This window comes from Moschus berezovskii, chromosome X (genome assembly GCF_049115385.1).
Source record: "Moschus berezovskii isolate FMDL1 chromosome X, NW_MosBer_1.0, whole genome shotgun sequence".
Lineage (NCBI taxonomy): Eukaryota > Metazoa > Chordata > Mammalia > Artiodactyla > Moschidae > Moschus > Moschus berezovskii.
In genome coordinates this window covers 56,547,962-56,561,501 of record NC_142488.1, presented here as the reverse complement: position 1 = coordinate 56,561,501, position 13,540 = coordinate 56,547,962, and the positions used below count along the sequence as shown (strand labels likewise).

Here is a 13,540-nt window from a genome sequence, read left to right as displayed (position 1 = left end):
GCCATGCAGGGCCACCCAAAATGTACGGGTCATTGTGAAGAGTTCTGACAAAACATGGTCCACTGGAGGAGGAAATGGCAAACTATTCCAGTATTCTTCCTGCGAGAACCCCATAAACATTATGAAAAGGCAAAAAGATATGACACTAGAAGATGAGCTCCCCCCAGGTTGCTGCTGCTGCTGCTAAGTCACTTCAGTCGTATCCGACTCTGTGTGACCCCATAGACAGAAGCCCACCAGGCTCCCCCGTCCCTGGGATTCTCCAGGCAAGAACACTGGAGTGGGTTGCCATTTCCTTCTCCAATGTGTGAAAGTGGAAAGTGAAAAGTGAAAGTGAAGTCGCTCAGTCGTGTCCGACCCTTAGCGACCCCACGGACTGCAGCCTACCAGGCTCCTCCATCCATGGGATTTTCTAGGCAAGAGTACTGGAGTGGCTTGCCATTGCCTTCTCCCCAGGTTAGAAGGTGTCAAATATGCTACTGGAGAAGAGCAGAGGGCAATTATAGGAATTCTGAAGTTTTTCTGGATGTGACTGATTATCCCAGAGACATTTGTTCAGAAGCGTATCCATTCCCTACTGAATATTCTTGACACCTTTGTCAGACATCAATTGATCATATATGTGTGAATATATTTCTAAATTCTATTTTGTCTCATGTATATCTTTACAAAAATACTATACTGTTTTGAAAACTATTGTTTTATAAGTCTTGAAATGAGATAATGTAAGTCCTCTCACTTTTTTCTTCTTTTTCAAAATAGCTTCATTTATTCTAAATCATGTGGTTTCATTTCTTTATTAATTTTAGAATAAGCTTGTCAATTTTTAATTATTAAATTTCTTTATTGATTATAATTAGTGTTATTTGTCATATTTCTATTTTAAACTTACAAAGATTGTTTTCTTTGTGTGCTAGTATATGATCATGTTTTGTGAATGTTCCATGTACACCTGAGAAAAAGTATATTCTGTATGATCTGGATGTAGTGTTTTCTTTCTTTCTCTCTCCCTTTCTTTCTTTCCTTCCTTCCTCCCTGCTCCCTCAAGTGCCACCTTATTGATTAGCTCTTTTATAGCATTACCTATTTCTTTTTTGTTCACTTAATCTGGCTACTTCTATGAATGGTATGTTAAAAGTCTTCCACTAGAGAAAACTTCTATTTCTTCTTGTATCCCTGTAGTTTTTAGCTTATGTAGGTTTTTGCTGTTACTTTGTACATAGAAATTTACAAATATCTTTATTTTTGTATCTTTGTTGTGAACAGGGCTTTTAACATTACAAAGTATCCTTCTTTATCTCGTATAAGTGCTTTTGGAATTCTCCTTTGTCTGGTATCAGGATTTCAATCCCTGCTTTTATATCATTTTCATTTGGTAAATTTTTGTTCATCTCTTTAATTTTAAGCCTTTTTGAAAGACTGTCTTAAGCATATCTCTTGTATACAGCATTGTGTTGGGTTTTGCTTTAACAAGGCAATGTGAAAATCTATTTCTTTTAATAGATGAAGTAAGCCTATTCACATTTATTTGTATTACTGTTTGTAATGTAATTAATACAAAATGTCCTCAACTTGTTTTATCTTATGATGTGTGTAAATCTTACACACATCTTACATCTTACAGTGTGTAAATGTTATATTTACTGTGTTTCTTTCTCTATTGTTTCCTCTAAATGTTTTTGGTAATTAGGAAGGTTTGTATTTTTATACTGGTGGTTGTGATCAGTTGCTCAGTTGTGTCTGATTCTTTACGATCCCGTAGACTGTAGGCCACCATGGGATTCTCCAGGCAAGAATACTGGTGTGGGTATCCATTCCCTTCTCCAGGGGATCTTCCTGGCCCAGGAATCACATCCAAGCCTCCTTTATTGTCTAAGGCACCAGGGAAGCCCATTCTGGTGGTTACCTTTGTATTTATCCCTTCTGTGGTATTCTTACTCAACCCTTTTATCTTTTTATTTATGTATTTATTTATAAAATTGTATATATTTAAGATGTACAACATGATTTGCTATACATATACATAGTGAAATGATTACTGCAGTTAAACTAATTAACTTACCATCTCATTACAGTTACCATTTTTTGTGTGTGATAAGTACACCTGAAATTTGCTCTTTTAGCATATTTCCATTGTTCAGTATAATATTATTAAGTATAGTCATCATGCTTGTATATTATATCTCTAGACTTTATTTATTCTCTATAAATGTAACTTTGTCTCTTTGACCAATATCTCTCCCCTTTCCCCCATACCCTTGGTGACCACCGTTCTCTCTGCTTTTGAGTTTGACTTTTTTTTTAGATTCCACATATTAGTGAGATTATACAGTATTTGTCTTTCTGTCTAACTTATTTCACTTAGCGTAATGTCCTCCAGGTTCATCCCTGTTGTTGCAAATGGCAGGATTTACTTCTTTTTCATGGCTGAATAATATTCCATTGTTTATATACCGTATCTTTATCCATTCATCTGTTGATGGACAATTAGGTTGTTTCCATATCTTGGCTATTGAAAATAATGCTGCAATGAATATTTGGGATAGTGATTTCCTTTCCTTTGGATGTATTCCCAAAAGTGGGACTGATGGATCATATGGTAGTTGTAGTTTAATTATTTGAGGAACCTTTGTGTTGTTCTCCATAATGGCTATACCAGTTTACCTTTTTTTCTTTTTTTTAAATTTATTTTTAATTGGAGGATAATTGCTTTACAGTGTTGTGTTGTTTTCTGCTATACAACAACGTTAATCAGCTATTAGTATACATATATCCCCTCTCTTTTACTTTTTTATTTATTAATCTTTTATTATCTAATTTGTCTCTCATCTGTTCCCTATACAATAGTCAATGATCTTGTTCAGTTTTAGTTGCATTTTAAAATTATTTTTTAGTCTTACTGTGCAGTTAAATATATGAAATACTGTCAGTCCTTTTGCCAGAATTTTCCCATTCATTGTTTTTGGCTGAAGTTCACTATTTAGTGTATAATATATATATATATATATATATATAAAGTCGCTCAGTCATGTCCAACTCTTTGCAGCCCCGTGGAATTCTCCAGGCCAAAATACTGGAGTGGATAGCCTTTCCCTTTTCCAGGGGATCTTCCCAACCCAGGGATCGAACTGGGGTTTCCTGCATTGCAGGTGGATTCTTTACTAACTGAGCTATCAGGGAATCCCTATTGTTTAAAACTCTGATGCTGGGAGGAAATGTTGGGGGCGGGAGGAGAAGGGGACGACAGAGAATGAGATGGCTGGATGGCATCACCGACTCTGTGGACATGAGTTTGGGTGAACTCCGGGAGTTGGTGATGGACAGGGAGGCCTGGCGTGCTGTGATTCATGGGGTCGCGGAGAGTCGGACACGACTGAGCGACTGAACTGAACTGATACAATAAAACTTCCTGTAGTGATGGGAATATTCTGTATCTGTGCTGTCTAATACTGTAACCAGCCACATGTGGCTACTGAGCACTGGAAATGTGCCTAGTGTGACTGAAGAACTGAATTTTAAATTTTCTTCCACTTTAATTAATCAAAATTTAAATAGCCACATATGGTTAGTGGCTACCATATTAGTGCAGCTCTAGCAAATCCTTATGAAGGGCACACATATTCTGGCATATTTACAACTTTTCCTAAAACCCTTGATATTTGAAGGGTATCTTTGGCTGGATATAATTTCCTTTATTTGTATTTTCTTAAGTTTCTTGAAACTACTCTATTGCCTTGCTTTGTATGTAGTTTTTGAGAAATTGATGCCAATCTAATTTTTTTTGCCTGGAGGCCCTGAGGAATTTTTTTCTTTGTCTTTAAATTCTAATAGTTTTAATTAGGATATATCTCAGAGTTGATTGTTCCAAATCAATTTCCCTTGGTACCCAGTGGGCCTTTTGATTGTTTTTGGTTTTGTTTTATGATCCTGGATATGGTCTAGCTTGGTGAACATTTCATGTGTTCTTGAAGAAACAGTTAATCTCTCAAATTTGAGTGGAATGTTTTATGAAATCATTGATTGATTGGTAGTGTTCAGTTTTCTATATCATTGTTGATTTTTTTTTTGCCTACTAGTTAGTTCCTTTAGTCACTAAGAGAGGTGATAAAGGTTGGCAGCCATGTTTATGGATTGTCCTATTTTTTTTCCAGATTTTTTTAGTTTTGCTTCATGTATTTTGAAGCTATATTATTAGGGCAGTCTTCCTCACACCTCTGTTCCCAGGGCTTCCCCTTCCTCTAGTTGGACAGTTAGGGCTTTCATCTCTACCCTGGCATTCACTTTCTACAACTAGGTTTGCCCTTGGGGCCAAGTTGTGAGAGGTTATAAAAAAGGCAATGGGGATCCTTCTAACACTCTTCAGAACATTATTCCTCTGGCCAAAGAAGAGGATACTTCTCCCTTAGAGTCTGAGGGGCCTGCTACTGTAAGGCTGCAGCTTTGGTAGTGGGATTTACTTTGGAACAGGACTGCATGACAAAGAAAAGAGAGGCTTTCTCTGTCCCACAGGAGCCCCCCAACTCCTTTTCAGTCTTCATGTCATGTTAGTATACCCACTGACCGTGCACTTGATGCCTCTCTCAAGCTCTGTGTTCTCTTAGCCATCCAGTTTATTATGGTGGCTTCAGCTAGTACTGAAATTCTATTGCCTCTCAATCCTTGGTCTGTCCTAGCTTTCTCTCAGAGCTCCAGCATCATATATTAATCTGCCAGCTGGACGTCTCTATCAGTATGTGACATAAACACTCCAGCTCAGGTCCAAGATCGATCTCAATCTCCCCCTCTGCCAGCCCATTGTGTTCCTTTTTTGATAATCTCAGTACTTGGCACCGGGGCTTCCCTAGTGGCTCAGCAGTAAAGAATCTGCCTGCAGTGCAGGAGACCGCCTGCAGTGCAGGAGCGTGCATGCATGCCAAGTCTCTTCAGTCATGTTTGACTCTTTGTGACCCTATGAACCATAGACTCCCAGGTTCCTCTGTCCATGGGATTCTCCAGGCATGAATACTGGAGTGGGTTGTCATGCCCTCCAGGGGTCTTCCAGCCAGGGGTCTTCCCATCCCAGGGGTCAAACCAGCATCTCTTATATCTCCTGCATTGGCAGATGGGTTCTTTACCACCAGAGCCACCAGGGAAGCCCCTGCAATGCACCAAAGTGGGTTCAATCCCTGGCTTGGGAAGATCCCCTGGAGAAGGAAATGGCAAACCACTGAAGTATTACTGCCTGGGAAATCCCAAGGACAGACGAGCCTGGAAGGCTAGGGCTACAGTCCATGGGATTGCAAGAGTCAGACACCATTTAGCGACTAAACCACCACCACCATATATGGCACCAGCCTCAACTCAGCTGCTCATGCTGTTATCCTAGGAGTAATATTCTCTCCCTTTCTCTTACTTGACAGTACTTCTGGGTAATTTATAAATGTAAATATATTATGGAAAGGTCAGAAAATATTCTGATCGTATAGTCAAGTATTTTGGAGAGTGATGATCTTCAGAAAAAAAAAAGTTGGAAATCCCTCCACTGCCTGCCCCTGAATGTCTCTGTATTCCTTTATCTCATCACTGTCCAAAGCACTATTTTCCTGTCATACTGTGCTATATGTAGTTCTCTTAATGCATCTTGCATGTTTCGTGTCTTCCTGGCTTTTTTTTCATGTTACTGCCCCATATTAGTGAGGAAGATTATATTCTTGTTTAAGGATTCAAAGCTCTGCCTCCCCAACTGAAGTTCAGTCTGTTAACACAAGGTGTAATCTTATTTCATCCCTTGTAAAAGCCCATCGCACCTTGTACCCATATCCAGCATAGCTCCTGTAACATCTCGTGGCAGGGGTGTGTTCATATACAGGCATACCTTTGAGATACTACAGGTTTGTTTCCAGACCACTGCAATAGAGCAAATATCGCAATAAATTGAGTCACATGAATTTTTTGGTTTCCCAGTGCATATAAAAGTCACACTGACATTATACTCTAGTCTATTAAGTGTGCAATAACATGTCTAAAAAAACAATGTACATACCTTAATTAAAAAATACTCTGTTGCTAGAAAAAGCTAACCATCATCTGGACAGTGCAGGGTCCCCACAAACCTTCACTTTGTGAAAAAACATGGTATCTCTGAAGCACAATAAAGCAAAGTGCTGTAAAACAGTGCATACCTATGCAAGTCTCTTTACTAGGGTATGAGCTCCTTGAGAGCAGGCACTCTCTTTATTTCCTCAGCAATTAGGACAGGTCCAGACACAGAGGGTTAACTCAGCAGTCAGTGGTCTTTTCTCCATGAATTGAAAAGTTAATACACTAGCAGGACTGTTCTGGGTTTTTCTCTCTAAAACGATAGTATCAAGCAATACAGAGTTATGTTTCCAGTGCCAGATAAAGATTGTCACTTGTTCTTTGCCTCTATAAGGATTAGGTCACTAGCCACTGTAGTCATTGACCTTCGGCATACCCTGAAAGGAGTTGAGGGCAGAGATCAGTAATGAGACAGTCTGTGCTCTGGAAAAAACTGGTAGAGCAGGCCTTCAGATAGATATTTTCAGGAGAAAATGTTCTGAACCCAATTTCTTGTATCTTCTCATATCTAGAAAAGCACTAAGATCGAGATGTGTGCTTGATTGCATGTACCCCCTCCACCAAAATCACATATATATTGACCTCCCCTTTCCTTGTCAGAGCAGTTCCTAAGAGCTATCTGAAATGCTGTCTCCCAAGCTATAGTTCTCATTTTGCCCTAAATAAAACTTAACTCACAACTCTCACATTGTACATTTTTTTTCAGTTGACACCAGTGAAGCTTTTTCTAGTCAACTTTCAAAAGTGCTCTACTGGAAGAATTAGTTCCCACATATCTTTCCCAGGTGTTCTATCCTGATCATTGCAGATTGTTGTTACAGGGATCCGTGTCATTCGAAGATGTGGCTGTGGATTTTACCCGACAGGAGTGGCACAGACTGGATCTTGCCCAGAGGACCATGCACAGGGATGTGATGCTGGAGAACTACAGCAACCTGGCATCTGTGGGTGAGGATTATTGTCTACCTAACTCCTGGTAGCATGTTTTTCCTTCCTTGGTTGCTATAACCTGGGCAGCCTTTGTAGAGTTCAGTGATACTTCAGTTCTAGATTCAAGGGGTCACAGATAATTTATCAGTTTGGAGCACCAGGAAGAGTGTGCGTGTTCTCACTTCCCCCAGGGAAAAGGTTTCAGTGGGTACCCTTCCTTGTGCAGTTCATGAAGATGCACCTTTCTCCTCCATCAGAGGCCCTAAAGCTCAGGCAACCTGGCCCACGTCCTGTGCCATTTCCCATTAACAGGCCTCTGCGTGGCCAAACCAGAGATGATCTTCAAGTTGGAGCGAGGGGAAGAATTGTGGATATTAGAGGAGGAATCCTCAGACCATGGTTACACAGGTGAGTGAGCAACAACTCAACATATGAAAAGTAAGAGAAAGAAGACTACAGGAATTGAAATCAAAGGTTATGTTTAGGTAGTGTTTTTCAGGAATCTCTTTTCAGAGGCCCTTGCTCTTTGAAAATGACTGGAGGACAGAGGTCTATATGCTTTAGATGTCTAAATCCTACATCCCCATATCACGCTCACACTTAAGTGCTCTCTCCTATTTTATCTTGATTTTTGTAGTTATTTACCACTCTTGTCTTTCCCTGCCTGCCTCAGCTTAGATATTTATTCTTAGCTAGTCTGTTTCTCTTTAGTATTCTCAATTGTCTTCCTTCCCTCCATTGCCTTGGATGCCTTCTGTTGTCAAGCACTCATTCATACATTCATTTAGTCATCTACCAAATCTTAAATGAGGGTCAACTGTGTGCTGGTCACCTTCTAGGTATGGGGGGATGTCCAATAGTGAATAAAGTAATATCTCTGTTCTCTTGGAGCTTGCAGTCTAATGAGGAAAAGAGACCAGAAGTAAATGAATACATGATGTTTGGTGGAGAAAAGAAAATCAATTCAAGATAAGAAGAGTAGACAGTGATGGTTTGTGCTTTTGGAGAACGTGGTCAGGGAAGACTCTTTGGGGAAGTTAACATTCGTACACCAACATCAGTGAAGTGAGACAGAGCCATGTAGATTTCAGTAGTTTTCTGAGCAGAGAGAATGGATAGTGCCAAGCCTAGTCTGAGGGATATATAATGGGAATAGCAAAGATGCTGGTGTGGATCAAGGTTGGGTAGTGAGAGTGTTAGGAAGTGATATATGAGAGTATAGTTCAGTTCAGTTGCTCAGTTGTGTCCAACTCTTTGCGACCCCATGAATCGCAGCCCACCAGGCCTCCCTGTCCATCACCAACTCCCGGAGTCCACCCAAACCCATATCCATTGAGTCGGTGATGCCATCCAACCATTTCATCCTCTGTCGTCCCCTTCTCCCCCTGCCCTCAATCTTTCCCAGCATCAGGGTCTTTTCAAATGAGTCAGCTCTTCACATCAGGTGGCCAAAGTATTGGAATTTCAGCTTCAGCATCAGTCCTACCAATGAACACCCAGGACTGATCTCCTTTAGGATGGACTGGTTGGATCTCCTTGCAGTCCAAGGGACTCTCAAGAGTCTTCTCCAACACCAGAGTTCAAAAGCATCAATTCTTCTGCGCTCAGCTTTCTTCACAGTCCAACTCTCACATCCACACATGACCACTGGAAAAACCATAGCCTTGACTAGATGGACCTTTGTTGACAAAGTAATGTCTCTGCTTTTTAATATGCTGTCTAGGTTGGTCATAACTTTCCTTCCAAGGAGTAAGCGTCTTTTAATTTCATGGCTGCAATCAGCATCTGCAGTGATTTTGAATCCCAGAAAAATAAAGTCAGCCACTGTTTCCACTGTTTCCCCATCTATTTTCCATGCAATGATGGGACCAGATGCCATGATCTTAGTTTTCTGAATGTTGAGCTTTAAGCCAACTTTTTCACTCTCTTCTTTCACTTTCATCAAGAGGCTCATTAGTTCTTCTTCACTTTCTGCCATAAGGGTGGTGTCATCTGCATATCTGAGGTTATTGATATTTCTCCTGGCTGGTGTCATCTGCATATCTGAGGTTATTGATATTTCTCCCAGCAATCTTGATTCCAGCTTGTGCTTCCTCCAGCCCAGCATTTCTCATGATGTACTCTGCATATAAGTTAAATAAGCAGGGTGACAATATACAACCTTGACGTACTCTTTTTCCTATTTGGAACCAGTCTGTTGTTCCATGTCCAGTTCTGACTGTTGCTTCCTGACCTGCATACAGGTTTCTCAAGAGGCAGGTCAGGTGGTGTGGTATTCCCATCTCTTTCAGAATGTTCCACAGATCTGAGAGTTAGCTGGGGACTAAATTATGTAGAGTTTTTATAGGCTTTGTTAAGCTTTATACCGGAGAAGGCAATGGCAGGCCACTCCAGTACTCTTGCCTAGAAAATCCCATGGATGGAGGAGCCTGGTAGGCTGCAGTCCGTGGGGTCGCTACGAGTCAGACATGACCGAGTGACTTCACTTTCACTTTCACACATTGGAGAAGGAAATGGCAACCCACTCCAGTGTTCTTGCCTGGAGAATCCCAGGGACGGGGGAGCCTGGTGGGCTTCCGTCTATGGGGTCACACAGAGTCGGACACGACTGAAGTGACTTAGCAGCAGCAGCAGCAGCAGCAGCAGCAAGCTTTATACTGTGACAAGGGAAAGCCTATGTTGGGTTTTGAGTGAGAGTGATATGATCTGATTTATTTTTAAAGGCTCTTTTTCACTGCCAGGTGCCAACAGTTCTGTTTGGGGTAATTCCCTCAGGCATGATAATGACCTTCAGCATTGGAAGATCCAAACTTTGGATCAAACTGTCGAATATCAGAAAGCCTTCTACAAGAGAACGAGCTTTGTTGGACACAAAAGAACACACACAGGAGAGAGAAACTTTGAATGTAATGAATGTGGGAAAACTTACTGCAGGAAATCAAACCTTATTGAACATCTGAGAATACACACAGGGGAGAGGCCCTATAAATGTGGTGAATGTGCAAAAACCTTTAGTGCAAGATCATACCTCATTGCTCATCAGAAAACTCACACAGGAGAGAAGCCCTTTGAATGTAATGAATGTGGAAAATCTTTTGGCAGGAAGTCACAACTCATTCTACATCAGAGAACACACACAGGAGAGAGACCCTATGAATGTACTGAGTGTGGGAAAACCTTTTCTGAGAAGGCAACCCTCATGATTCATCAGAGAACTCACACAGGGGAGAAACCCTATGAATGTGGTGAATGTGGGAAAACATTTCGTGTTAAGATATCACTTACTCAACATGAGCGAACTCACACAGGGGAGAAACCCTATGAATGTGGTGCTTGTGGGAAAAACTTTGGTGCCAAAAAATCCCTAAACCAACATCAAAGAATTCATACCGGTGAGAAACCCTATAAATGTGGTGAATGTGGGAAATTTTTCAGATTGAAGATGACTCTCAATAATCACCAGAGAACTCATACGGGTGAAAAACCCTACCGGTGTAATGAATGTGGGAAATCTTTCAGTGTGCACTCATCTCTTGGAATACATCAGCGAATTCACACAGGAGAGAAACCTTATGAATGTAACAAATGTGGTAATGCCTTCTATGTCAAAGCACGCCTCATTGAACATCAGAGAATGCATTCAGGAGAAAAACCCTATGAATGTAGTGAATGTGGAAAAATATTCAGTATGAAGAAATCCCTTTGTCAACACCAGAGAACTCACACAGGAGAGAAACTTTGTGAATGAAGAAATGCCTTCTCTGTGAAAGTATGCCTCACTAACACAGGAGAGACCCTTTGAATGTCACGAATGTGGGAAAGCTTTCTCCCAGAAGGCACACCTCACAGAACATCAGAGAACTCACTTAGGCCAGCCCTTGCCTTGTACTATGGAGAAAGCTTCTCTAAGAAGACTCCCCTCACCATTTGATCAAGCCCTTTGGGCCATCTGATTACTGGGGCACACAGAGTATACCTGTAACAATATGGCTCCTGCCTTGGTGTGAAAATTGTCCTGATCCCCTTAGGGCGTGGCTCATTGTTGTTTTCATTTCATTTGGATTTCCCTAATTAGTGGTAAGGTTGAGAATCAGCTTACCTGTTGACTGGTCATTGTTATATTTCTTCTGTGCAATGACTGTTCATATCCTTTGCTCTTTTGTTTTCTAATAAGCTGTCTTTTACTTCTTGGTTTAAATGTTGTTTTCCTTGTTCTTTAAAAAATATATGAGAGCATAAAAATCCCTTTTCAGTCATTTGTATTTCATATATCTCCTCTCAGTCTGTGACTGGTTCTTTAATTTTGTTAACTCTTTTCTTCTGCCTAGGTTTTATGTTTTCATGTTATCAGTTTCAAGGTGACAATATTCTCCTGTACTTTCCTCTAAAGTGAAGGTTTCATTTTCAACATTGAAAATTTTAATCTACCCTAAGTTTTTTCTGTATAATATGAAGTCTCCAATATATAATGCTATATTTTAAAAACTACATCAGTAGTATCACACAATTTTTGTTTATGCAGCTTGCTTTTTTTCATTAAATGTTACCTTTCCAGGATTTATCCATGTTGGTAAATATAGCTCCGGTTTATTTATTTATCTCTCCATTCCCCTAGTGAAAGGCATTTGTATCGTTTCTGTGTTTAGTATTTAAATCTGGAAGTGGTGATAATGGGTTATAGGGTGTAGGCAGTATGCCAGTTACTAATCTATTGTGCCCGTTCCAGACCTGTCCTTCTATACTGGGACTTTGTGATGCTGGGGCCATGACTATAGAGCACATTCCTGTCTTGCCAGCTGCTACTCTCTGTTGGGTCTTGCCAATAAGAGATATGAAATACAATGTTGAGCCTATGGAAGGAAGAAGGGACTTGCTGTTATTTTTTTTTTTTCAATTCCAGTTGGCTCCTTGTTTATCTGAGTATCAGCCCAGCGTTGCTTCTTCACTTGGGCAGCAGCAGATCCTCATGGTAGCAGCAGTTTAATCCAGTTTGCAGTTTCCCAGCACTAACAGCTCTATGGTACCTCACCCCCTCAGAGACACTTGCAACATCTGGCTAGTGCCACCCCCTTAGAACTATGAATCTTAGTCACATGAGATCCCACTTACAACCTTCTATTTTTAGTAATTCCAACTTCTTCCCTTTTTACCCTAGCCCCACTGCTTTCTGCAGTTTCTGAGTCCATGAGAATTTTAATGTTCTTTTTTCTTTTAAGTTATGTGGTTAATAACTTCATAACTAGTTAAAATTTTTTTATAATAAATTCTCTCTATTAAAATAACTGGTATGGTTTCTGTCTCCTAGCTGGGTTCTGATTGGTATAGAAGTTTTTCAACTTGACTAAATATTAAAGTTTTTAAAATTATACTATTTTACACTCTCATGAGCGGTTTGAGAAAAAGTTTACATTTTCCCACATACTCACTAGGACGTATCTGTTATTTATTTTTTTATAAATTGTTGCCCATCTGAAAGGTTTAAAATGGCTTTAAGCCCTTCCATCCTTGAATGTGTTTGCCTTTTTATTTAACTCATTTAAAATCTATTAAATTTTAAGTAGTATTTTATGGTTTTCTCTAAGAAATTATCTTTGAAAGTTAATCTTTTAATAGAAAATTTGCTCATATATGTGTATATACATATATTTTAAAATATAATGCTGTATTATGGGGTATATATATATATATATGTAATACATTTATCTATCTATATGTTAAGTGTGTGTGTGTATACACGTGTGTATGTCTCCCCAGAAAACACTTTTGTTTTATATATTCATTTTATTTTGCCTACATATTTACCACTTTGGTTGCTCTTTATTTTTTCTCACATTTCCTTCATGATCATTTTCTTCTTTACCTGAAGAATATCCTTTAGAGTTTTCTTTAGTGGAGGTCGATCAATGACAAATCTCTCAACCTTGTGAATGTTTCCCCTTGTACTTTTTTGATAAGTAGAAACAAATCCTTTACTTTTAGTACTTGGTAGCACTGTGCCATAATAAATATTGATGGTAAATTACATAATTTTTTGCTTTTTCCCCTGAGTGTTCCATAATGATTACGACAACCCAGGGTATTTGAATTAATTGTTAGATGCCCTCCAATACAGCATGCACTTGAATATACATATTACACTTTTCTCACTTTGTATATACATGCCCTCACCCTTGTTACTAAGCATTATGTTTATCAAGATGCCATCTCCTCACTTCTTCCAGTCTTCAGCTCATCCATTAAAAAATTAAATCTGATATTTTAAAATGACTATTATTATGGAAAATGTCAAACATGAAAAAAAGTAATCTATGGTGACAGAAAGCAGATCAGTGGTTGCCTCTGGGGTAGGAATTAACTCCTAAGAGGTAGGAGGGAACTTCCCCAGGCATGTTGAAACTATTCTGTATCTTGACTGAGTGTATGTTAATGAGAATACACAAGAGTCATCAAATGATTAAATTTAAGATTTGTGCATTTTGTTGTATGTAAATTATCTCTCAATTAAAAATTTAAAGCACAACAATAAAAAGTT

The 13,540-nt window shown here is 39.4% G+C and overlaps 1 protein-coding gene across 3 annotated transcripts in view; it reads left to right on the top strand.

Annotated features, from left to right (window-relative positions):
* The window catches only part of ZNF157 (zinc finger protein 157), a 31,605-nt gene extending 19,087 nt beyond the window's left edge, over positions 1–12,518 (top strand). Inside the window, exons 4-6 of one of the 3 annotated variants that reach the window (XM_088833672.1) lie at positions 6,900–7,026; positions 7,321–7,416; positions 9,750–12,518. In XM_088833672.1, the coding sequence (XP_088689798.1) occupies positions 6,900–7,026; positions 7,321–7,416; positions 9,750–10,756 (1,230 nt within the window). In that variant the 3' untranslated portion in view covers positions 10,757–12,518. Of the gene's footprint in view, positions 1–6,886; positions 7,027–7,265; positions 7,417–9,749 lie in introns of those variants that run through there. The other 2 variants (XM_088833674.1, XM_055438146.2) reach the window with 2 other exon arrangements.
* The last annotated feature ends 1,022 nt before the right edge of the window (positions 12,519–13,540 follow it).